Below are 21761 nucleotides of genomic sequence, written 5' to 3'. Positions count from 1 at the left end.
TTGAGGGAAAGTGGAATGTCGCGGAGTACTCACCGGTCGGTGCGACTGGAGGTGGGTGCTGGGAAAGCCCAAGTTGCATGCGGTGGTTCTCTCGGGAGTCCGACGACGACGTGCGAGGTAATCACAAACGGCTATCCTATCCTATCCTATCCTATCCTCGGGAACCGAGGACGAGAGGCACGGCAATGGGCGGCTACGAGAAGAGGAGCGACACAGCGCAGGCATGCCTCTGTTATCAGCATGGCAACGGATTGAGCAAACATGACGAGGGTGACGCCTGCCCAGCCAGCGCGGCCCAGTCCCTACCACGCTGTGGAGCCAAGTTCTGTGCAAGGTCAACGAGCGCGGAACATCCCTGCTAGGCATGGACGGCGCAATGGCAGGTGAAAAGGTTTCCGTCGCTAACCACCAGACCAGCCGTGACGCTAGTGCCGAATGTATCGCCATGCACGTTTCCAAGTTCGAGAAGGGTCAAGCCCGACGCCAGACGCAGCCACCGGCAGGGGGGGCCAGGGTCTGCAGGCGAAGGCGCATGCTCGCAGGGCTATGGTGCAGAAGCGAAGGCAAAAAATCTTACCTTTTTCTACCGCATGGCAAAGTCAGAGTCAGAGCGTCGCGGCGCTGCACAAGGGAGGGGAGTCGGTAGCCATGCCCCACTCCAGTGCACTCACTGTAGCCCGATAAATCATTGCTAAACCATTGCCTGGGGGCGTTCGGTAGGCATCCGGGATCGTGCCGACATGGAAGAATCGTGCAACCCAGCAGCAAGCTTCGACGTGGTGCAATTCTAGATCGAGCAAAGACAGGCTCAAGATGACAATTTGCCGCAGACCCGCACATGGCAGCATCCTACGCTCTCACGGGAGAGGTCTGTATGGAGGAAATTCTCTTTTCCCTCTCGTATCGAGCGCCCACAATGGATACGCTGCATGGTCAATCCCCAATGGAGAAGTTCAGGGTCGCGGACGGGGGGATACTGGAGCCGGCTCAGTGGGGTCAAACTCGTACCATGACCCGCAGCCTGCAGAGTGGAACGTTTGATTGGGAGACGTTACATGGGTGAGCAGCCAGAAGCCAGAATCCAGATGCGCTGGTCGTGGTACTTGCCGCTTGTTCGCGTAGAGACTTGGCGTGGTCCCGCGAGGTAGACTGTATCAACGACGGCTCTTGGTCACTCGCGGCGCGGTGCACTCTGCCATGGGAAGCCACTGGCCCTGCTCACCTCAGAAGAAGGGTGTACGAGGTCGAGAAGACGGTCTCTTCCTCGAACGGCTCCATGCAGGCGAGGTCGATTGCAGATCTCAGCAAGATGGGAACGATGGGCTCTGTGAGGTGAGCGTTGGCACGGCCAAGGTGAAGAAGCTTTGGGCTTGCCTCCTCGATCATGGTAGATTATGCTTGAATGGAGGCTCTTGTCCGCGGACCCATCGAAGCGGAAACATGTCGTGTGGGCACCAGCCATTGCTGTTGCAGGCGTCTGCAGGATGCAGGAAGGTGTGGGCGCCTAGATCGATGAACCAAAGCGTCTCGGCCACCCAGACCCGCCCAGGTGGGCGTTCACGACCGCATGCTTGCTTGCGCCTGCTGCCATCCGGAGTGGAACCTCGACGCCGATGCTGGCAAGGCTAAAAAGCAGAGAGAGGAGCCTGTAAACATGAGTGGAATCTCGTACGAGTTGGCGTTGTGTAGGCAGTTTGATGTTCGTGACGGTCTGGCCTGTTCATCTGGGTGTGCTTTGTTGTTTCAGTCATCTATCTGTCATCACGGACCGAGCTGCGAGTGAGCTTGGAGGCAAGATATCCTCCACCGTGCACCATACAAGGCGAGAGCGGCAGCTTGCTCGAACCGTGTGGGAGGTCCTCTCCACTTGCAGGTGGAGTGCGAATGACTCAGTCATGGGGGGTGTATGGGAACCACATTGGACGTGGCACTCGCGGCAGGCTCGCTCCAAGCTCGCGATGAAACGCAAACATGGGTACCGGAACGTGTGGCAGAGATGACAGGATTTCATTGACCCGCTCGTCGCCTTGGAGACTGCGGTCGATCGAATCTACCATGCCACATCACCAACGGCAAACGCCAGACCCGACTAGATTACACGCAAAGATGGAGACACGTCCCATGTTCACCCTCACTCGGCGTCCGGCCCGTGCAGGCAGCATTTAGCCAGGAGGCAACAAGCTCGTGTCGACAATGTCTTCTGCCTCCTTCTCGCCAACGTCCTCTGAGCCGTGGATGGGAGAACGGGGAAGGGCCATGAGGCCTGCTTGACGTCAGTGCGTGTCTCTGCGGAGAGGATGTGAGTCGCTTACCCGTTCGTGCCGACTCCAGAATGCCAAAGGGAGCAATGAGCTTCATGAAGGAGTCGATCCTGTCCGACTTTGCCGAGAGCTCGACGATGCAGTTGTTGGTGCTGATGTCCAGGACCTTGCCCTTGAACTGGTGGGTCATGAAGGTGATGGCGCGCAGGTGCTCGTGCTTGTGGCGGAGCGCTTGACTGACAGCGAGGTTGCTGGGGTGGTAGTCTTTCCTCAGAGAATCGCGGGCGGCCTCGTCGGCGAAGGCGTGGCGCTCCTCGTCGGTCAGGTCTTCCTCGTTGAAGCCGTCGAGGTCTGGGTTGGAGGCCATGTCGCGGTGGTGGGCCAGCAGCTCCTCGAAGTACTCCGGGCCCAGGATGGAGATCTTGGCAAGGAGCAGTTCCCGCTGGACAAGAGGCGACTGTGTGTAGTCGAGCACGGCCCAGACGGGGACCAGGTCCTCGAGCTGGCGGCGGGCCTGCTCCACGACACCCTCCTGTCCCTGCAGGACAATGGTCATGCGCGAGAGATCCTCGACCTCGGTGTTGCAGACGACCAGGCTGTCAATGTTGAAGCCACGGGCGGCCAGGATGCCGGAGACGCGCGACAGCACACCGGGCTCGTTCTGCACCAAGCAGTTGAGGATGTGGCGCTTGTGGGGCTTCTGGGACGGCAGCGGCGTTTCGTAGAGGATGCTGCTGACCGCGGCCGGCGCAGACCAGGCGGGCGGGCGGTCTTCGGTGGGGAGGGGGGCGATGCGGCGGTGCAGGGCCTTGTAGGCGAGCGCCTGGGTGGACGACGACTGGGAGCTCGACGCCCGTTGCTGCGCGCGCACAGCTTGGGCGCACGGCCGGGTGAGCAAGCTGCGCAGGGGGCGCAGGGGCAGCAGGGGCAGCAGAGCCCGCTGGGAGGCCATCGGGGGGTGACGGCGTCGGGTTTGCGGGGACGTGAGGCGGGCGTGTGTGCGAGCTGCCGTGCGAGCTGCCGTGCGAGCTGCCGTGCGGTGGGGAGGGAGGTGGTGAGGTGGTGAGGTGGTGAGGTGGTGAGGGTGTGGCACGCTTTCTTTCCCCAGAGTGCAGGCCCGGAATTTGAGACGCTCGCTCCGCCATCGGAGCGCCTGCACAAGCCAGGCAGAGGTGGATGCGCCCGTCAGCCACTGCCCACCGACCACCACCGACCACCGACCACCGATCACCGACCACCGACCACCGCCTCTGCTGCCGTCGTTCTCGTCTCGACACCACCACCGCCCACCGTCCACCGCCTCTGCTGCCGTCGTTCTCGTCTCGACACCACCACCGCCCACCGTCCACCGCCTCTGCTGCCGTCGTTCTCGTCTCGACACCACCACCGCCCACCGTCCACCGCCTCTGCTGCCGTCGTTCTCGTCTCGACACCACCACCGCCCACCGTCCACCGCCTCTGCTGCCGTCGTTCTCGTCTCGACACCACCACCGCCCACCGTCCACCGCCTCTGCTGCCGTCGTTCTCGTCTCGACACCACCACCGCCCACCGTCCACCGCCTCTGCTGCCGTCGTTCTCGTCTCGACACCACCACCGCCCACCGTCCACCGCCTCTGCTGCCGTCGTTCTCGTCTCGACACCACCACCGCACCCACCCCGCGCGCAAACATGTCAGACGAACGCCGCCCCCGATCGCGCTTCGACAGCGACGAGCCTGAGCGCCCGGCACGCTCGCGTTTCGACACCGACCGTCGCTCGAGATCGCCGTCGCGGAGGGAGTCCGACTCGCATCGTGAACGCAGTCCCGTGACGCGCGAGGCCACAGACAGCCCCTCCCACCCGGGCGCGGGCCTGAAGAACAAAGCCGCGGCGGCGGCGGCGGCTGCGGCGGCGAGGATCAATGCGCAGATCCAGGCGAAGAAGGGCATCCAGCATGTCGATGTGCCGCCGATTCGCTCTGTATGTTTGCTTTTGCTGTTTGCTGTTTGCTTTTGCTGTTTGCTTTTGCTATTTGCTTTTGCTGTTTGCTGTCTGCTGTCTGCTGTTTTCTGTTTTCTGTTTGCACGCACACACACTGACTGCCCCCGCCAGGCGCCTACCCCTCCAGTCGTCAGGTCCCCCTCCGCCAACCCAGCCCAGGCCGTCTCCAGCGAGATGTACCAGCAAGACGGTGACTACATCAAAGACATTGAAATCAACGATCTCAGAAATCGCTATACTCTGACCAAAGGAGCTGTTCAAAAAAGGGTAAATTACTTCTGTCATTCACTGATGGTTTAGGATCCATGTCCTCTCGAAGCCCCTGCGGCGCTGCTGCACGTCGACAGTGTCGCGAGGCTCGAGGGGTGCACGCCGTTTGCGCATTTCTCCACACGGAGATCTGGAGCTTACTTGATCTTCTAGCTGCCCCACACCCATTTACCAAATGCTGACCTCGATGTGACATGTAGATCAAAGACGAAACTGGCGCCGGTACGCAATCCCGATCAACATGACTCTGACCCGGTTAGAATGTTCTGCTTATACATGCCCAAGATGTCACCACCCGAGGAGAATACTACCCCGACAAGACCATGGCCACGGCTGCTGTGAGTCTCGACGCTCCCTACCCACACCCGCAACCGCCACTGACCGTCCTAGAACCCGCCTCTCTACCTCCGCGTCACCAGCACGTCCAAAGAAGGACTCGACACCGCCGTCAAGATGATTGAAGAGATGCTGACACAGGAGTTGCCCAACCTGGTAGACGAGCGTCGCTTCCGTCGCCGTGAGCCTGAAAACTTTGAGCGCGACGAGTTCGGCCGAGTACGTGTTCCCGTGTTTGTGGCTGTGCATGGCTAACCGTGTGTAGCGGAAATGGCCCGAAGAAAAACTCTCGGTAGGTTTGGAACCCATCAGCGGCTTCAACCTGCGAGCACAGGTCGTCGGCCGTGGAGGCGACAACGTCAAGTACATCCAGCAAGAAACAAGCTGCAAGGTTCAGATCAAAGGCCGTGGCTCAGGCTTCATGGAGCCCCAGTCTGGCCAAGAGAGCGAAGAGCCCATGTTTCTTCACATTGCGTACGTCACCTGCTCTTGAGCCCTATGCGCTGTGCTGACCCATGGCAGTGGTCCTCGTCCTGAAGGTGTAGCCAAGGCCAAGGAGCTTTGCAACGAGCTGCTTGAAAAGGTGAAGGCTGATTATCAAGCGTTCAAGGACCGCCCTCCCCCAAACCGCTACGGCGACAGGGACAGCTACGGCGGCGGACGAGGCTATGGTGACCGCGGCGACCGCGGCGACCGTGGCGACCGTGGCGACCGTGGCGACCGTGGCGACCGTGATCGAAGCCAAAGTTACGGGTACGGAGGTGGAAGTGGAGGAGGAGGTGGCTATGGTGGCGGCGGTTACGGTGCGCCAAACGGCGCTGCTGACCTCCCTGCTACCCCTGTTGGCGTCACAGATGCGAACGCTCAAGCTGCTGATTACAACGCTCAATATGCCCAGTGGGCCGCTTACTATGCCAGCAATCCAGCCGAGGATCCCTATGCTGCGTACGGCGGCTTTGCCGCCGTCATGGCCCAATACTCGCAGGGCTACGGACAGTACTACGGCCAAGGTTATACAGCCGGACAAACGCAGTCCCCTGCACCCGGCGCCGGAGCTGCCGCACCACCACCACCACCACCCGCTGAGCCTGCAGGTTATGGAGCGCCTCCCCCTCCTCCCCCGCCTGCTGGATCGCCCGGAGCTGGCTACGGTGCAGTCCCTCCTCCACCAGGCCTGTAAGTGATTTGAAGCTTCAAGCGTCTTACCGATGTGTACAGATCATAGATTCTTCATTCGGTCACATTTTTATGGGCTACGTACCTCAGCAGGTACCCCAGCCGTGATTGCGGTGAGACAGTACAGTGGGCTCTTCTTTCGCACAGAGCTGTAATTCGAAAATCAACCAATCTTTCAGAATCACACTACAAACCGTTACATGGCGTGATTGAGCTTCAACTTGCAAGTCAAAACTGTACCGCGCAACTTGGTGAACATGAACTGTACCATTTCAATCGGGAGAGAGACCGTTCGCTGACGTCCGAACCATGCGTGGTTGGCCGAAATGCCTGCAGGGGTTGTCCAGCGACATCGGCCCGCGGACATTTTTGTGTCCAATGCGGCGAATGCGCCTTGCCTTGCCTTGCCTTGACTCTGGTACCGCGCCAACGCCACAGACAAAACACTCCAAGATGCGGTCGCAAGTACTGAGAGCCGGGCAGGCTGCCAACTGCAGAGTGAGTACTGAACGCAAGCAACTGAGGACTTTGGACTATCATGACTGCATCCCAATGTCGCTTGGTGCCACAGTCGAAGCTGTACGAAGATGCGGCATGGAGGACTGACTGGAACAGCCTCACCTGCTTACCTCCCGCCTCCCCACCCAGGCACGATGCCTCGCGACCTCGACCTCCCTCCCCAATGCCCGCAACGTAGACATCGCCTCGCGCACACCGCCGTACGAGAAGCTGCTCGGCCGTCTCAGCCAAGTCCGCCGCGTGCTCGGTTCCTCCCGCCAGCTCACGCTCGCCGAGAAGATCCTGTACTCGCATTTGGATTCTCCCGAGGAGTCGCTGCTGACCAACACGAATCATGGACGCGATATTCGCGGGCAGGCCAACTTGAAGCTCAAGCCTGATCGCGTCGCCATGCAGGATGCGAGTGCGCAGATGGCGCTGTTGCAGTTTATGAGCTGTGGCCTGCCGACTACGGCGGTCCCTGCGAGTATTCACTGTGACCATCTGATCGTGGGCGAGACCGGCGCGGATGCCGATCTGCCCAAGTCGATTGCGAACAACTCGGAGATCTTCGACTTCTTGGAGTCGGCTGCGAAGAAGTATGGCATTGAGTTCTGGCCGCCTGGCGCTGGTATCATCCACCAGTCTGTCCTTGAAAACTACTCGGCTGTGAGTTTGCAATTTTGCCAGCACAGGGTAAAGACCAAGATGCTGACCACCTCCAGCCCGGACTTATGATGTTGGGTACTGACAGTCACTCCGTCAACGCCGGCGGACTGGGTGCCATTGTTATCGGTGTCGGTGGTGCTGATGCCGTCGATGCGCTTGTTGATGCGCCATGGGAGTTGAAGGCACCCAAGATCTTGGGTGTGAAGCTCACAGGCGAACTCTGTGGATGGGCTTCTCCCAAGGATGTCATTCTGAATCTGGCTGGTCAGCTCACCGTTCGCGTAAGTGATATTCGGAAAAAGTCGTGAGGTCCTCCAGGCTAACGCACATTAGGGAGGCACTGGCTTCATCATTGAATACTTCGGCCCTGGCATCGAGTCCCTCTCAGCAACTGGCATGGCTACAATTTGCAATATGGGCGCGGAGGTCGGCGCCACGACCTCTTTGTTCCCCTTCTCGCAGGCTCACATCCCCTACCTCAACGCAACACATCGTGGACCGATCGCTGAGGCTGCGTTGAAGATTGCCCAGTCGCCCATGGAGCGCAACCTCCTGCAAGCTGACCCAGAAGCCGCCTACGACAAGGTTATCGAGATCAACCTCTCGACCCTCGAGCCCCACATCAACGGACCATTCACTCCTGACCTCTCTACGCCCCTGTCCAAGTTCAAGTCGGTTGTCGAAGAGAAGGGCTGGCCGCAGACTTTCGGTGCAGGTCTCATTGGCAGCTGCACAAACAGCTCGTACCAGGATATGCAACGCTCAGAGGACATTGTCAAGCAGGCTACGGCCGCTGGACTGAAGCCAAAGGCCAATTTCTTCATCACACCAGGCAGTGAACAGATCAGGGCAACTCTGGAGAGGGATGACACCATCCAGTCCTTTGAGACCGCTGGCGGAACTGTTCTCGCCAACGCTTGCGGGTAAGTCAATGTCCCTCCCCCGCCCTACACTCTTTCCTCTATGCAAAAGCTATTTTGTGCTGTGCATTACTCTTTCACTTGTTGCGTGCTTCTCTCTCATTTGAGCTAAGCTAACTCGTTACTGCAGACCGTGTATTGGTGATTATACCCAATTTTTTCCTCCTTGAGTGAGCTGTCTCGGAATGAAGGCCCCTCCCTTCCGGACTCTTGGACCCTTGTATTGGACTGTCTGAGCTTTCGGGAGGACATGGGTGTCGCCAAAGCCGGGGCCAGCTCTCGCTCGATTCACTCATTCTTCCGATATATGCTAACTTCCTCACAGGCCAGTGGACTAGGACTGACGAAGTCAAGAAGGGTGAGTCGAACGCTATCTTCACATCCTACAACCGCAACTTCCCCGGCCGCAACGATGGCAACCGAGCTACTATGAACTTCCTTGCCTCTCCTGAACTCATCACCGCCATGGCCTATTCCGGATCCACAACATTCAACCCTATTACCGACAGCATCACAACACCATCGGGCGAGTCGTTCAAATTCACACCACCCAAGGGTGTCGATCTCCCAGCCGCAGGATTTGAGGATGGCAGGACCGAGTTCCTCCCCACCCCCGGTGTGCCCGACCCCAGCGTCGAAGTCCGAGTCAGCCCGACATCTTCGCGTCTGGCGCTCCTCGATCCCTTCTCGCCGTTCCCCACATCTGAGCTGAAGGGACTGAAGGTGCTTTACAAAGTCAAGGGTCAGTGCACAACGGACACCATCTCCGCTGCAGGCCCCTGGCTCAAGTACAAGGGCCATCTGCCCAACATCTCCGAGAACACCCTGATCGGTGCCGTTAACGCAGCCACCGATGAGGTAAATGTTGCCTACGACACCGACGGCTCCAAGACCTCGATCCCTGAGCTTGCCAAGCGCTGGAAAGAGCTGGGTACTGAGTGGCTTGTCGTCGCCGAGCACAACTACGGCGAGGGCTCTGCTCGTGAGCACGCAGCTCTGCAGCCTCGCTACCTCGGCGGTCGTATCATCCTCACCAAGTCTTTCGCACGTATCCACGAGACCAACCTGAAGAAGCAGGGTATGGTTCCTCTAACCTTTGTCAACGAGTCTGATTACGACCTGATGGATGCCTGCGACGAGGTCTCGACTAGGGGGTTGCTTGAGACTCTCCAGAACGGCGGAAAGGGAGAGATTGAGCTTATTGTCAAAAAGAAGGACGGCAAGGAGGTTGTTGTCAAGACCAAGCACACCCTTACCAAGGACCAGAGCTCATTCGTGCTCGCAGGTAGCGCTCTGAACTTGCTCGCTGCTCAGGCAGCAGAGTCGAGGGAGGAAGTCACCAGGGCCAGTGAGCTATCCGACTAAATATTCTGTCATGTCATTTTGAGAAAAGCCACGGCGCAGGCGGTGTTGTATATATGTGTAACGGTTAGCAACTTTGAATTGATCATTTGAATACCTTCAATAAGGACTCTGATATTGCGTCTGATGTGAAGGTGACGAGCTTCGTTGATTGAGATGTGAAGACGACGCTACACGCTAGCGTTGCTCTTCGACGCGTCAATTTGAACCTCCATCCATCACCAGCACAACTTCAGATGCCGTTTCTCCAGCTCCATACACAACTTGGTTAGTAGAGTCCCGTGTTGCTTGGGGCCTTTTAGACGTACCATTTTACACGATGTTTGAGTTATTTTTCGCCTCTATTTGCTGCGCTTATTTCTCAACACTTTGCAACGACCATTTACACAGAGTAACATTTTGAACGAGTATTATTTGTCCACCATCACTTCTAGCTCTGCCTGGTTCGCACAATGGTACATAAGAAGCCTGCCGTAACAGCCAAGGTGCTGCAAGCCTTGCTCATACGCATTGGCTCCGCCTCATCAGGAACCAAAAGCACTCTACTCGCGCGATTCCAACGCAAGATTCAACAACCCGGCGTCTTCCATCGCCCATCTGAAGGGGGCAAACAACCGCGCAAACCATGGAATCGCAAGCTACGAGTCATGAGTATCGATATGGGTATCAAGAATCTCGCCTTCTGCGATGCTGAAGTCACTTACTCTGCCACCGAGTCCGCCTCAGAACCAAACCTTGGGGCTACCATGAACGTCCTACGTTGGAAGAAGATTGATCTCGTGGGCAGCGCATATAACAACAAAGACCACCTCCTACCAGAGAAGGGTCAAGAAGTCATGGAAAGCACAGAAGACGACGCAGACCCGTACTCCCCCTCGGTCCTCTCCAAAACAGCACATCGCCTGATCACAGAAGAAGTCCTGAGCACCAGCCCAGACATCATACTCATCGAGAAGCAGCGCTGGCGCTCCGGCGGCGGCAGCGCAGTCCAGCAATGGACGGTGCGCGTCAACACGCTCGAAGCAATGCTATGGGCGATTCTCGAGACGCTAAAGGCCGCACCTCCCCACCAGGGCACCAACGCTGCAAAGCCAAAGCACGACTACAACGTCTACGCCATCGACCCGAAGCGCGTAGGCCAATACTGGCTAAGCGGGCACGCGCGCGCGCTGCGAGAGAGAAGAAACGAAGCCACTCCAGCGCCCAACGCCAGCACACCGCAATCTCCACCCTCGCAAGACAAGTCGAGGGACAAGGCGCGCACAACGACGCGCCCAAACAAGAAACAGCCGAGTCGGGCCAGAGCCGAGAAGGCAGCTAAAATCAACATCCTCCGCTCCTGGCTGTCCCCCCCACCATGTCCACAGAGCCATCCACACCCTCCTTGACGCCACGCATCGGACTCGCCATCTCCCCCGCCGCACAGCCAACACTCGACGCGCTACTACCCCCTTGTTCGCAGTCCACGGCGCCACCGCTGCGGCGGCAGAGGAAGAGGACGACGAAGACGGAAGAAACCGAGCGTCCCGCGACGGCTGGGGAGGCAGAAGAAGCGCAGCTTGCCGACGTCGTGCCCGCAGCGGCCGAGAGGAAGAAGCTGGACGATGTGACGGACTGCTTCCTGCAGGCTGCGGCGTGGGTGGCGTGGGAGGTGAATCGGGTGCAGCTGCGAGCCGTGGGCGACAGGGGGGCATTGGAGTCGTCATCGGGAGAAGTGCGGGTGGGGGATGAAGATTGGATTGTGAGAGCCGTGGAGGGGGTTGGAGAGGTGTAGTCGTAGTTGTAGCCGTGTGTGTGTGTGTGTGTGTGTGTGTGTGTGTGTTTGGTGGGTACGAATGGAGAGAGTGAAGAGAAGGTTCTTTGACTGCATTACTATGTTATCATTACATCAAGCCGTAATTTTCTCTGCTCTTCTTCCTCCTCTTCTTCTTCCCCCCCTCCCCCTCCCCACTCCCTCCCTACCTCTCACATATCAAATCAAAGTCAGAAAACAGCGGATCAGGCCCAATATTCGTACTGGGCACGCCCGTCTTAAAGTCCTGGACTCTAGCCTGTTGCTGCGCAGCCGTGCATTTCTCTGTGTTGCGTTAGCATCATAAACACCAGCATCAGCAACCCCATCACCACATGTCCAAATCTCCTCCCCTCCCTACAACCCTTCAACACGTCATCGGGACTACACACCTTTCTGCTGATTACACATGTCGACCGTCAACGGCCCAGCACCCCCCTTGCCCTTGCCCTTGCCCTTCCCCTTCCCCTGGCCATCCTGACCCTGGCCATTCGCCAGCAACTGACAGCCCTGAAACTGCTCGTCGCAACTCCTCTGCGCCGCGCTCTGGAAATCAGAGAAATAGTTGCCGTCGACGGCAAACGGACGGTCCGGGACGCCGCTGTTGGTGATGGACGAGGCGCGGACGCCGCCCAGCGCGGCGTCGAACGTCTGCAGGTCCGTGAGCTGCCGGAAGAAGAGCGTGTTGCGCGGGGCGAGCGAGATGGCATAGTCGGAGGTGAGGAGTGGGGGGGAGGGGGAGCCGGTGCTGAGGGCGAGGTGGCAGAAGAGGAGGAGCGAGGGCGGGAGGAGGTGCATCGTTGGTTCCTGCGTCTGTGGGTGCGGGTGTGCTGTGTGTGTGCTCTGTGTGTGTGCTCTGTGTGTGTGTGTGTGTGTATCTGTGATTACTTGGCGAACGGGCGGTGTTGGCAACCGTCAGGCAGCGGGCCGAGGCGCCTATGTAAGACCGCAGCCATCGATACGCAGCGGCACATGTTTTGTGCGAGAATCGTTCGCGATACCCAGTGTGGAAGCGAGGTGGTGGTGTTGCGACAGTACTGAAACACCACCCGTGGCTGGGGCCCCTCTCATCTCGACTCGGGCCAAGAGCACGACGGGTGCTGTTTGAAACATGACGCCGAACAAAAGTTTCCAGCCCTGGAAAGCACACAAGATTCCTTGCACAAGAACTTCATGCTCGCTATCAAGTTTTCATTGGGATATGCTATTACAATGCCGTACAGGGGACTGACAAGGAAATGACTTTGGTAGAGTGATGCGGTCTGAGTGGCCTTATTACATGGTTTTCGTATACCGATAATGGACATCTATGAGTATCCAACTTTGGAAAGTGAGATGAAAGAAGAAATGGCAAGCACGCCGGCAATGCACCTTTGCTATCCAGGGTATCCTATCGCAGAAGTATCGAGTCGTAGATGGGCTCGTTGTATATACATCCTCGGGATCCCTATCGAATCGTACATGTCGCAGAAGTCAGAAGTAGGATCGTGGTCGTCGTGAACGCAGCCGCAGCTGCCTGTGTGCGGTGGGGGCGGCCGACTAGAAGTTGGCTGCTGCGTTTGGACGTCCGCCAGGGTTGTGGTACTGCTCGAGGTTCGACTGGAAGGGCGAGGCGCCCGTGTTGGCAGGCTTGTCGCCGAGGGCAGCGCCGGTGCCGGCCATGAGGTCATCGTCGTCCTCGGTGACGCGGGACTGGCGCTTCTTCATGCGCCAGAAAACGAGGGCGATGCCACCGAGGAGGAGAGCACCACCGACACCGCCGACAACACCACCAATGACCTTCTTGTTGCTGTCGCTCAGACCGCTGCTGCCGCCGGTGGAAGAGCCGTTGGCGGTGGGCGGGTCGGTGACGAGGGCCTCGCCGGTGGTAGTGACATGGGTGCTGGAGCCAGTCGAGGTGACCTGGGAAGCCTGGCCGTTGATGACGGTGCTGTAGATGGTGGTGTAGATCTGGACCGAGGTGGCGACGAGGGGCGTGGTGCGGACGAGGGGCGTGGTCCTGACGGACGACGAAGCTGCTGCCGAAGTGCGTGTGGCTGAGCCAGCGGCCTGTGTCTCGCTCGAGGGGACAGGGGCAGTCGACGTCGGGGCAGCCGAGGAGCCACCGCCGTTGGTGTTGTCGTTGTTGTTGTTGCTGGTGGCAGCGGCCGAGGTCGGGGCGGGCGCGTCTGATGTCGCAGGCTCGTCCGAGGTAGGAGCGGGGGCAGCAGACGAGGCGGGCGGTGCGGCGCTGGATGCTGGCGGTGCTGCTGACGAGGTGGGGGGAGCGGCGGATGAGGAAGCTGGTGCAGCCGACGAGGCGGCGGGGGTGGAGCTCGCACCGGTGCCTGAGGCCTGTCGCTTCTCGTTGTGGTGCAGGTACTCGTTGATGCCGTCGATGTGCAGGCCCTCGAGGTTGAAGGCCGACGCCATGGCGACGAGGGCGAAGAGGGCGGCGAAGAGCCACGCCTGGCGCATCATGGTGGTGAGTGTGGTGAGTGTGGTGAGTGTGGTGAGTGTGGTGAGTGTGGTGAGTGTGGTGAGTGTGGTGAGTGTGGTGAGTGTGGTGAGTGTGGTGAGTGTGGTGAGTGTGGTGAGTGTGGTGAGTGTGGTGAGTGTGGTGAGTGTGGTGAGTGTGGTGAGTGTGGTGAGTGTGGTGAGTGTGGTGAGTGTGGTGAGTGTGGTGAGTGTGGTGAGTGTGGTGAGTGTGGTGAGTGTGGTGAGTGTGGTGAGTGTGGTGAGTGTGGTGAGTGTGGTGAGTGTGGTGAGTGTGGTGAGTGTGGTGAGTGTGGTGAGTGTGGTGAGTGTGGTGAGTGTGGTGAGTGTGGTGGAGGTGGTGGATGTGGTGGACGCTGAGATGAAAGGGGGTTAGTGGCAGAAAGCCGAGGGTCGAGTGAGGCAGCGGCGGTTTGCCAGGCAGAGAAACGAGGGCGTGAAGAGGGAACAAACGAGAGAAGCGCAGAAAGGCGTGGGGCGACGAATACAAGCGGATGCGCCGGTGCGGGAGATGGCAGACGCTGGTGTGTAGGTGGAGCAGAGACGTGACCCAGCAGTCTTGTCGGCGCCCAAAATAGCTGCACGGGACTGCAGGCGTTGGCAGGCATTGGCAGGCATTAGCAGGCCCATCACCACAACACAGCCCAGGGTCGGACTGCCCTTTCGGAGCCAGCCGCTGAGAGCGCCCTGCATGCAGGCACGCGTTCCAGACAACCGCAGGAAACAGGAAAGGAAAATTAGGAAAATTAGGAAAATTATCCTCCCAGCTCCCAACAGACCTGGCTGCACTCGACTCCATGGGCCGTGCGACTCGCTCTGCGCAAGTGTGCGCGCGAGCTCCCAGCGCCAGACACGGCCATGTCTCGTCCGTGTCTGCTGTTGCAACCATTCACGCACTGTCGCGACTCAAATTTGCGAGCCCATGCCCACCTGAGCTGGCGGGCTTCTGGATGCGGCAACTCGCCTGCCCAATCACCGCCCCGTTGGTCATGGGCGCGCATCAGCCCTGCGTCTGGCATTCTCCCCGGCTCCTTCTGCGTCATACGCCTGGGGTGCGAGCCAATTTTGCAAGCCTTGCGCTTGTGCTGGCGTTGGCGCTGCAGACGAGACGAGACGAGACGAGCGCTGCTCGAATTCTTCTCCACACTCGTCGTCGTACGAGCGTGCACCGAGCCAACACACCCACCCAACATGCTCACCGTGTTGACCTCCGCCATGGCCTCCGCTGCCAGCCATCCGCTGACCACCCGGGAGGCCCTGAGCGGCATCTGGGGCTCCATCAGTCTCTGCGCCTGGATCTTCCTATTGGTGAGTCTGCCACGACGACAGACCCACAGCGGCGTCCCTCTCAGCCGTGCAGTTGCGCGCCGTGCAAACCACTGCTGTGGACACACGCTGGGAGAGCACGGCGCCTTGCAGCTGCCCCATCCACGCCTTCTCCGTGCGACGTGGGCAGAGACCTGTCGAAGCTTATCTCGGCTCTCACGCGACCGGCAGCTAACACCACCCACAAGGTCCCCCAATTGATCGAGAACTACAGGTCGGGCTCCGCAGACGGCATCTCTCTCGTCTTCCTCGCCATCTGGTTCGTTGGCGATGTCACAAACCTCGCGGGCGCCCTCTGGGCCGGCCTGGTGCCTACTGTCATTGCCCTGGCCATGTACTTCTGCGTCGCTGACCTGGTACGATAAGCCGATCCTCCACCTCTACAGCACGCACACACTGACAGCTGCGTCTTCCCAGATCCTCATCACCCAATGCATCTACTACAACACCAAGAACTCGCGCCGCGAAGCCCGCAAGACCTCTGTCCAGTCCACCAACTCAGTCGAAGCCCCTCTCCTCGGCCGTCGCGACAGCTCCAACGTCGGTCTCCCTGGCTCGCACCGCCGCGACAGCCAGGCCTCGCGCCGGCGCCGTGCCTCCTCGCTCCCCACGATCCTCGACGACGAGCAGCCCAGCGAGTGGATCAAGAACACGCTCAGCGTCTTCGGCGTCATGGCCGTGGGTGCCGCTGGGTGGGCCATCGCCTGGAAGAGTGGCGTGTGGGTTCCACAGCCCACCAACACGCCCGACGCCGCGCCCATTGCCCTCGGAGCCGAGGTCCTGGGCTACGCGAGCGCAATCTGCTACCTGGGCGCGCGCATCCCGCAGATCATCAAAAACCAGCGCGAGCGCTCCTGCGAGGGGCTGTCGCTGCTCTTCTTCATGCTCAGCCTGCTCGGCAACGCCACCTACGGCGCAGGCATCCTCTTCCACTCCACCGAGAAGGAGTACTTCCTCACCAACCTGCCCTGGCTCATCGGCTCGCTCGGCACCATGGTCGAGGATGCCGTCATCTTCGTCCAGTTCCGCGCCTTTGGCAGCGGCGACGCCACCTCGGCCCTCGAGGCGTAGTCGCAGTCGCTGCCACGATCTGAATCTGCATCGAACCGAACCGAACCGAAGCGAACCTGAGCCTGAATCTAAACTGGATCAGATCGAATCCATGTGTCATGTCTTCTCCCATTACAGCGGCGTTTGGCGTGGTGGTGGTGGCTCTGGCACAAAGCCACGATGTAAAAGTACGGATCGCTTGGTTTAGAGCACAGCCGTGTGTGGTAGGTGGGTAGATGGATAGATGGATACCCAGTCCATGGACTGTTGTGCCTTGTTGTATAGAAGCTGTCGTATATCACACATTGATTGAAATGATTGATAAAGAGTAATACTACATACCTACCATACCATACCATACATTCACACATCCATCCACATCCAAAACACCACACCCTGGAAAAAGCTAATTGTAATTACATTATTTTAATTCATCTCTTTTCTAGTATAGAAATCTGCCTTTCACTACCCCTAGCAGAAGCTTATTACAAAGCCATCTAGTAACAATACACAGAAGTAAGAAAACAGTACATAAAAAAAAATGTATGTATTTATATGTTATAAACACTTTTAGTAACTAAACATCTATACAGTCATCTACCTCTAAAAAACAAAAGCTTAAGAAAAAAAGCTAATTACAATTAACTTGTATTTATTTGCATGTTTCCTAGCCTGGAGATCTATCTATCACTACCCCATGACAGAAAGCTTGTTACGAACACGTCTAGCGAGTAAGCAGGCAAGCAAGCAAGCAAGCAAGCAAGCAAGCCCAGCCATCCATCCATCCATCTATAAGCGCCCGAGACCACCAGATACCGAATCGAAGTGAGACCCCAAAGTACACCTTCCGATCAAAGAAGGAGAGAAGGAAGGAAGGAGACGATGGTGGATGTACATGTAGACACCCTTGTATTGTTCAATACTGGTTTGGAGTACTGATGTTGAGTACTGATGTTGAGTACTAATGTTGAGCACTCGCATGGAATACTCGTATTGTACGCTTACTCTGCGTGCTTGTACTTTTGCTCATGGACGCCGATAGCTCTGCAGCAAAACGTTAGCGAAACGGCACTTGGTAGGAACCGAGGAGAGAAGAAAAAAAAAAGGAAAAAAATAAAAACAAAAAATACTCACCGGCCAGAGGGATCCGTCTGCTTGCTCCAAGTGGGCGTCCAGCGCATGACGGTGCTGGCGCACGAAGGCGGGAAGTGCTCGTCAAACATGCAGCGGTACCAGTACGCCTCCTTGGTGTCCGGTATGTCGGCGCCCCACTCCGGCTTGGGGTTCTTCAGCATCTCGTCGGTCACTTGCGCCTCGGCTGTGTCCTTGAGCGCGTCGATCCACCCGTAGCCCACGCCGTCGGAGAACTGCTCCTTCTGGCGGTAGAGGATCTTGTGCGGTAGGTAGGCGGGCGTGTCCGGCTCGTCCGACGTGTCGAAGGCCTTGCGGAGAATGTACTTCTCGATGCGGTCTTTTGTGATCATCTTCTCCGCCGGGTCGATGTTCATGGATGTGTTGAGGAATTCGCGGTCCAGGAAGGGAACGCGGGCTTCGACGCCCCATGCCGATGTCGACTTGTTGGCGCGCAGGCAATCCGCGAGATGCAGGTTCTTGACGCGGCGCACGCACTCTTCATGGAAGGCGGCCTTGTCTGGCGCGTTGTGGAAGTAGAGGTAGCCGCCGAAGATCTCGTCGGAGCCTTCGCCTGACAGCACCATCTTGATGCCCATGGCCTTGATCTTGCGGGAAAGCAGGAACATGGGCGTCGAGGCGCGAATCGTGGTTACGTCAAAGGTCTCGAGGTGGAAGATGACGTCGGAAAGAGCGTCGAGACCCTCCTCGATGGTGAAGGTGAATGTGTGGTGCTTTGTGCCGAGGAAGTCGGCGACTTCGCGTGCAGCAATGGCATCGGGGGCGTTGGGGAGACCAATGGAGAAGGAGTTGAGTTGGCCGAGAATCAGATCAGTCTGAAGCTCGTTGTTGTCGTCGATACCAACAAGCTCGCTGGGGTCTGTTGTTGTGCCGTTGGTGGAGGCCTTTGCTTCAGCAGCCCTCTTTCTTGTCTGCTCGTTCAAGCGCTGCGTCTCGCGTTGGGCAATGGAAGCGACCAAACTCGAATCGAGACCACCAGACAGAAGTACACCGAAGGGTACCTCGGCCATCATGCGCTTGCGCACTGATCGCTCGAACGACGTCCTCAGCTCCTTCAAGTCAAGAGGGTTGGTGGGGATATTGGTGGGCTCTACAAGCCACTTGGGGTCGTAGTATCGCGTTAGCTGGTCGGTCTTGGAGTCGTAGACGTGGCCGGGAGGGAAGGCAATGATGTTGTCGCAGACGGGGTGTAGACACTTCAGCTCGGACGCGAAGAAGACGGCTTCGGGCGTCTCGCTCGACCGACCCATGTAGAATGTGGTGACACCGATGGGGTCGCGGGCAGCAAGCAGGCGGTCGTTCTCCTTGTCGTGGAGCACCCACGAGAACATACCGTCGAGGTGTCGGGGCGCATCGATGCCATGCTCAAGGTACAGAGGGATGATGACCTCGCAGTCCGAGTGTGTCTTGAATTCGTAAGGCTTCTTGAGGCTCTTGCGGAGGATGCGGTGGTTGTAGATCTCGCCGTTGACAGCCAGAGAAACGGTTCCCTCCTTGTTGACGAGCGGCTGGGCGCCAGAATCTGCGCAGTGTTAGTGTTTACCGGACGCGAAAAAGATGTCGTGTGAGCGCATACCAACACCGACGATACTGAGACGCTCGTGGACGAGGACTGGGGCACGTTAGCACTTGGTTTCAAGCTCGAGACACTCTGCGCGCTTACTGGTGTCGTTGGCGATGTGGTTGCCGCCTGCAGATTGTCAGTTATCGTGCTCGCCCGCGCACTTCGTGTTTCTGTTGCTCACTCCAATCTGGGCCCCGATGTCGGATACTATGGTAGTCAGTCAGTCAATCGATTGAGCTCACCGCCACGTTGTGAGAGCTGGACTTACGCCTTGCCCATTTTCAGGGCGGTCGGCTTGAACTTCTGGACATCGGGATGTCTGCGCGCAAATCAGTCTTTGTTCTGTTCGACAGCCCGAGAGATGTGAGTGGAGCGGTTGGACATACCTGTAGCACGCGAAAATACCGCACATGTTGACGGTAGGAGGGGTGAAGGTGGAAAGAGGGAGAGAGCGTCAGTTCAAGGACGTGGGCGCTTTTCAATGCCGAGCAATCTAAGGTTTGAGTCACTTCGCAGTCACCGTGAACTTGCCTCCGGCGACGGCGAGCGGCGAGGACTCGGGATTGCCCCACTAGCCTACATTCAGAACGCGTCCCAGAGCCGCAAAGGCCATCCTACCACTCCAGTGGGAGCCCGTTATCGCTCTTCGCAGGGGAGGAACGCCGATGACGCGCGCGGGGGAGCAAATCCTCGGGATGCTCGCGGCGAGAGCATGACTCTGGAGAGGTGTTTGGACTTTCATGTGCGCTGCCATTGGTGGACGTCACCACGCGAGAGCCCATCGAGTCCACCGTCTTTTACAAGCATGCTCTCAAATGCTGCTGCTGATTGATTGATTGATTGATTGATATTAATCAACGTATCAAATGCTGCTGAAGACACTCGGCATCCTCTCCGTCCGTCGCCAGGGCCGCCCTCACGTTGTCTGTGAAGCTCGCTAGGCCTTGGCGGCCACGATTCCGGCGAGCGTTAGTCACTTTTGACTAATATTTGCATGTGGCACAAGCAGATATGGCAGAACTAAGCGAATAGGTGTTGATACATCAGACGCCCTCGTGCGACAGTACTCGACACGCCCTCGGCCCATGCCGCTCCCAACCGCACTCAATTACAGCCAAAATCCTCTCGTGACGCAGAAACCAAACACAGGAAATAGGGAAACTGTGGGACCGTCCGTGCATTGCTTGTCTACGTCGCCGGAACGCTCATCATGCTCGTGCCGACGTCATCCGAGTTCCCGCAACCAACTCTTCGTCAAAGATCCGGGCTTGTCGTTGGCGCAAGACGCAATGGCTTTTCCCTTGCACTCCGGGTATTGCAGAAACGCTTAGAACAAAAAGTAGGCGATGAGGAAGCTCACGAGACACAAGAGTGCTGTGATCTGGACGGAGACGCCGCCTGCAGGGGCTGTCTGTTGTTGCGTGGCTGTCGCGAGCTGATCCTTTGCGTCGCGTGCCGACTCTGGCTTTCGCTGGCGGAGACCGGCGTCGGCCTGTTGTGTCAATCGTGCGATCTGTGCCTTGGCCGCATCGAGCTGAGCCTGGAGTTCGGCCTGGGATGTTGGGATGGCGTTTGTCACGCTCGCTGCAGCGGCAGCAACGGTCTGCTGAATGCTAGCGCCCGTGCCAGTGGCAGTGCTGTAGCCGGAGGAAGCGGGATTGTACGTCTCCTGCTCGATTTGTCCGAGGTTCTTGCTGCCTGCTGGGCGGTCCTCTACACGAGAGACAGGCCCCTGAGCGTGCTCCGTAGCGCCACGCACGGGGGTGACAGCGGCTTCTGATTGAGGGGACGAGAGCATCGAGTCGCGGCTGACACCGTTGGTCCTTGCAGGCGTCGAGGAGGCGTCGGCATCGGCGGCGAGGAAGAGAACTCTAATCTTCTTCTCCTGAATGGACGACTTTGCAGTCTGTTCGATGTGTGCCCACTACGTCTTGGGTGAGTCAAGGTTGTGTGAGGTCAGTGGAGATGGTGCATACCAAAGATCCTACATTCGTGAACTCCTTGTCGGCAGTAACGAGGACAGACTGGACGAGGAACTTGTCGCGGCACTTGGCATCTGGTGCTGGGTCTTCCTTCATCGCCTGCAAGAGAACTGAGGCACGTGTTAGTCGGCTGCAACAGATCTACGCGGCGGGGCGGCCGTACTCTGAACTTCGACATCTCGCCCAGGCTCAATGCGTCCGCTGTTGGGTCGCACGCAGTATCTGGGGGTCCTTTGTTAGCTGGCGGCGATTGGGCGAGTGGGTGGAGGTATCGTACTGTTTGGGGGCGGTGGTCTTGACCTGCCAGCTGTTAGCTGTCCGTTGCAAGAGTGCGTCTGACGCAGTGAAACAGCGAACGATGGCCTGCTCACCTTGAATGCAACCGGGTCCGAGTGAGGGTTCTTGAGACGGAGGGTCTGCGACACCTCCTGCTGGAAGGGACCTGCCAACTTCAGTACGCGTGTGCGAGAGCACAGGCATGCATGCAATGCTCACGCTTGAAACCAAGCTCTACGGGGTCGAGCTCGACAGACATGGCGGCAGTGGGGAGGGAGGGCGGCGGGCGGAATTGTTAATCGTGACAGTACGAGGTGGTCCGCGGCTATCTGGTACGGCGCATGCGACGGCGGGGTGTGGATTGTCGAGGGCACGGGTGCGATCTGCAGCGACAGATCGGGGCAGTTTGCAGGCGTGGAGGGGTTCAAGCGTGATGCAGGTGGTGGAGGCGGTGGAGGCGGTGGAGGCGGTGGAGGGGGTGGAAGGGGAGGCGGAGGCTTGTTGTCTCGCTTGCCGATGATGAATCTGGAATCGCGGCAGAGCAAGGCCGACGTCACAGTATTTGGTTCATGTCTGAGAACACGGACTTGCCATCATCGCGCTCGGGAACAGCGAGATTCCAAGCTTGTTTGCTGCTGCTGCCATGCCGGCCAACACGAGAGACAGCCTAC

General features: G+C 58.3%; 11 protein-coding genes across 11 annotated transcripts, besides 23 other annotated features; 5 read left to right on the top strand and 6 right to left on the bottom strand.

Annotated features, from left to right (window-relative positions):
• Positions 1-131: 131 nt before the first annotated feature.
• Positions 132-158: a tandem repeat.
• A 1013-nt stretch (positions 159-1171) lies between these two features.
• EKO05_0007503 (uncharacterized protein) lies at positions 1172-1462 on the bottom strand (the record flags this gene model as incomplete). Its single annotated transcript, XM_038943421.2, has 1 exon — positions 1172-1462. One exon carries the CDS (start codon positions 1460-1462, stop codon positions 1172-1174), a length of 291 nt encoding a protein of 96 aa, XP_038793894.2.
• Positions 1463-2162: 700 nt separating this feature from the next.
• EKO05_0007502 (Acetolactate synthase) lies at positions 2163-3213 on the bottom strand (the record flags this gene model as incomplete). Its single annotated transcript, XM_038943295.1, has 2 exons — positions 2163-2263; positions 2313-3213. 2 exons carry the CDS (start codon positions 3211-3213, stop codon positions 2163-2165), a joined length of 1002 nt encoding a protein of 333 aa, XP_038793895.1.
• Positions 3214-3260: 47 nt separating this feature from the next.
• Positions 3261-3294: a tandem repeat.
• A 15-nt stretch (positions 3295-3309) lies between these two features.
• Positions 3310-3345: a tandem repeat.
• A 121-nt stretch (positions 3346-3466) lies between these two features.
• Positions 3467-3508: a tandem repeat.
• A 422-nt stretch (positions 3509-3930) lies between these two features.
• EKO05_0007501 (aconitate hydratase) lies at positions 3931-6028 on the top strand (the record flags this gene model as incomplete). The annotated part of the gene is made up of 7 exons (XM_038943376.2): positions 3931-4221; positions 4354-4509; positions 4713-4734; positions 4798-4850; positions 4903-5067; positions 5114-5322; positions 5371-6028. The coding sequence occupies 7 exons, from the start codon at positions 3931-3933 to the stop codon at positions 6026-6028; spliced, it is 1554 nt and encodes a 517-aa protein (XP_038793896.2).
• Positions 4126-4155: a tandem repeat.
• Positions 4225-4325: a tandem repeat.
• Positions 5522-5582: a tandem repeat.
• Positions 5606-5647: a tandem repeat.
• Positions 5910-5928: a tandem repeat.
• A 449-nt stretch (positions 6029-6477) lies between the features above and the next one.
• On the top strand, positions 6478-8281 carry EKO05_0007500 (aconitate hydratase; the record flags this gene model as incomplete). Its single annotated transcript, XM_038943251.2, has 5 exons — positions 6478-6522; positions 6640-7191; positions 7248-7472; positions 7525-8114; positions 8242-8281. 5 exons carry the CDS (start codon positions 6478-6480, stop codon positions 8279-8281), a joined length of 1452 nt encoding a protein of 483 aa, XP_038793897.2.
• Positions 8282-8540: 259 nt separating this feature from the next.
• Positions 8541-9476, top strand: EKO05_0007499 (aconitate hydratase; the record flags this gene model as incomplete). The annotated part of the gene is made up of 1 exon (XM_059637059.1): positions 8541-9476. The coding sequence occupies one exon, from the start codon at positions 8541-8543 to the stop codon at positions 9474-9476; it is 936 nt and encodes a 311-aa protein (XP_059493042.1).
• A 449-nt stretch (positions 9477-9925) lies between these two features.
• EKO05_0007498 (uncharacterized protein) lies at positions 9926-10861 on the top strand (the record flags this gene model as incomplete). Its single annotated transcript, XM_038947171.2, has 1 exon — positions 9926-10861. The coding sequence occupies one exon, from the start codon at positions 9926-9928 to the stop codon at positions 10859-10861; it is 936 nt and encodes a 311-aa protein (XP_038793898.2).
• Positions 10862-11261: 400 nt separating this feature from the next.
• Positions 11262-11295: a tandem repeat.
• A 136-nt stretch (positions 11296-11431) lies between these two features.
• On the bottom strand, positions 11432-12063 carry EKO05_0007497 (uncharacterized protein; the record flags this gene model as incomplete). The annotated part of the gene is made up of 2 exons (XM_038943409.1): positions 11432-11550; positions 11658-12063. 2 exons carry the CDS (start codon positions 12061-12063, stop codon positions 11432-11434), a joined length of 525 nt encoding a protein of 174 aa, XP_038793899.1.
• Positions 11702-11735: a tandem repeat.
• Positions 11980-12058: a tandem repeat.
• Positions 12064-12090: 27 nt separating the features above from the next.
• Positions 12091-12141: a tandem repeat.
• Positions 12142-12804: 663 nt separating this feature from the next.
• Positions 12805-14358, bottom strand: EKO05_0007496 (uncharacterized protein; the record flags this gene model as incomplete). The annotated part of the gene is made up of 2 exons (XM_038943407.2): positions 12805-14096; positions 14229-14358. 2 exons carry the CDS (start codon positions 14356-14358, stop codon positions 12805-12807), a joined length of 1422 nt encoding a protein of 473 aa, XP_038793900.2.
• Positions 13375-13405: a tandem repeat.
• Positions 13727-14092: a tandem repeat.
• Positions 14359-14931: 573 nt separating the features above from the next.
• Positions 14932-16137, top strand: EKO05_0007495 (uncharacterized protein; the record flags this gene model as incomplete). Its single annotated transcript, XM_038943389.1, has 3 exons — positions 14932-15048; positions 15255-15422; positions 15484-16137. The coding sequence occupies 3 exons, from the start codon at positions 14932-14934 to the stop codon at positions 16135-16137; spliced, it is 939 nt and encodes a 312-aa protein (XP_038793901.1).
• Positions 16138-16154: 17 nt separating this feature from the next.
• Positions 16155-16227: a tandem repeat.
• Positions 16228-16447: 220 nt separating this feature from the next.
• Positions 16448-16494: a tandem repeat.
• Positions 16495-16849: 355 nt separating this feature from the next.
• Positions 16850-16885: a tandem repeat.
• Positions 16886-16909: a tandem repeat.
• A 60-nt stretch (positions 16910-16969) lies between these two features.
• Positions 16970-16994: a tandem repeat.
• A 123-nt stretch (positions 16995-17117) lies between these two features.
• Positions 17118-19244, bottom strand: EKO05_0007494 (Asparagine synthase (glutamine-hydrolyzing); the record flags this gene model as incomplete). The annotated part of the gene is made up of 7 exons (XM_038943348.1): positions 17118-17160; positions 17251-18790; positions 18845-18880; positions 18932-18958; positions 19014-19039; positions 19101-19151; positions 19219-19244. 7 exons carry the CDS (start codon positions 19242-19244, stop codon positions 17118-17120), a joined length of 1749 nt encoding a protein of 582 aa, XP_038793902.1.
• Positions 17209-17243: a tandem repeat.
• A 413-nt stretch (positions 19245-19657) lies between the features above and the next one.
• Positions 19658-19681: a tandem repeat.
• Positions 19682-20159: 478 nt separating this feature from the next.
• EKO05_0007493 (phosphatidylinositol-binding protein scs2) lies at positions 20160-21349 on the bottom strand (the record flags this gene model as incomplete). Its single annotated transcript, XM_038943451.1, has 6 exons — positions 20160-20756; positions 20809-20924; positions 20978-21036; positions 21092-21114; positions 21186-21256; positions 21310-21349. The coding sequence occupies 6 exons, from the start codon at positions 21347-21349 to the stop codon at positions 20160-20162; spliced, it is 906 nt and encodes a 301-aa protein (XP_038793903.1).
• A 182-nt stretch (positions 21350-21531) lies between these two features.
• Positions 21532-21573: a tandem repeat.
• Positions 21574-21761: the final 188 nt, after the last annotated feature.

This window comes from Ascochyta rabiei, chromosome 12 (assembly GCF_004011695.2).
Source record: "Ascochyta rabiei chromosome 12, complete sequence".
Lineage (NCBI taxonomy): Eukaryota > Fungi > Ascomycota > Dothideomycetes > Pleosporales > Didymellaceae > Ascochyta > Ascochyta rabiei.
Note: the sequence above shows the minus strand (reverse complement) of the source record. Positions and strands in the feature narration are given on the sequence as shown.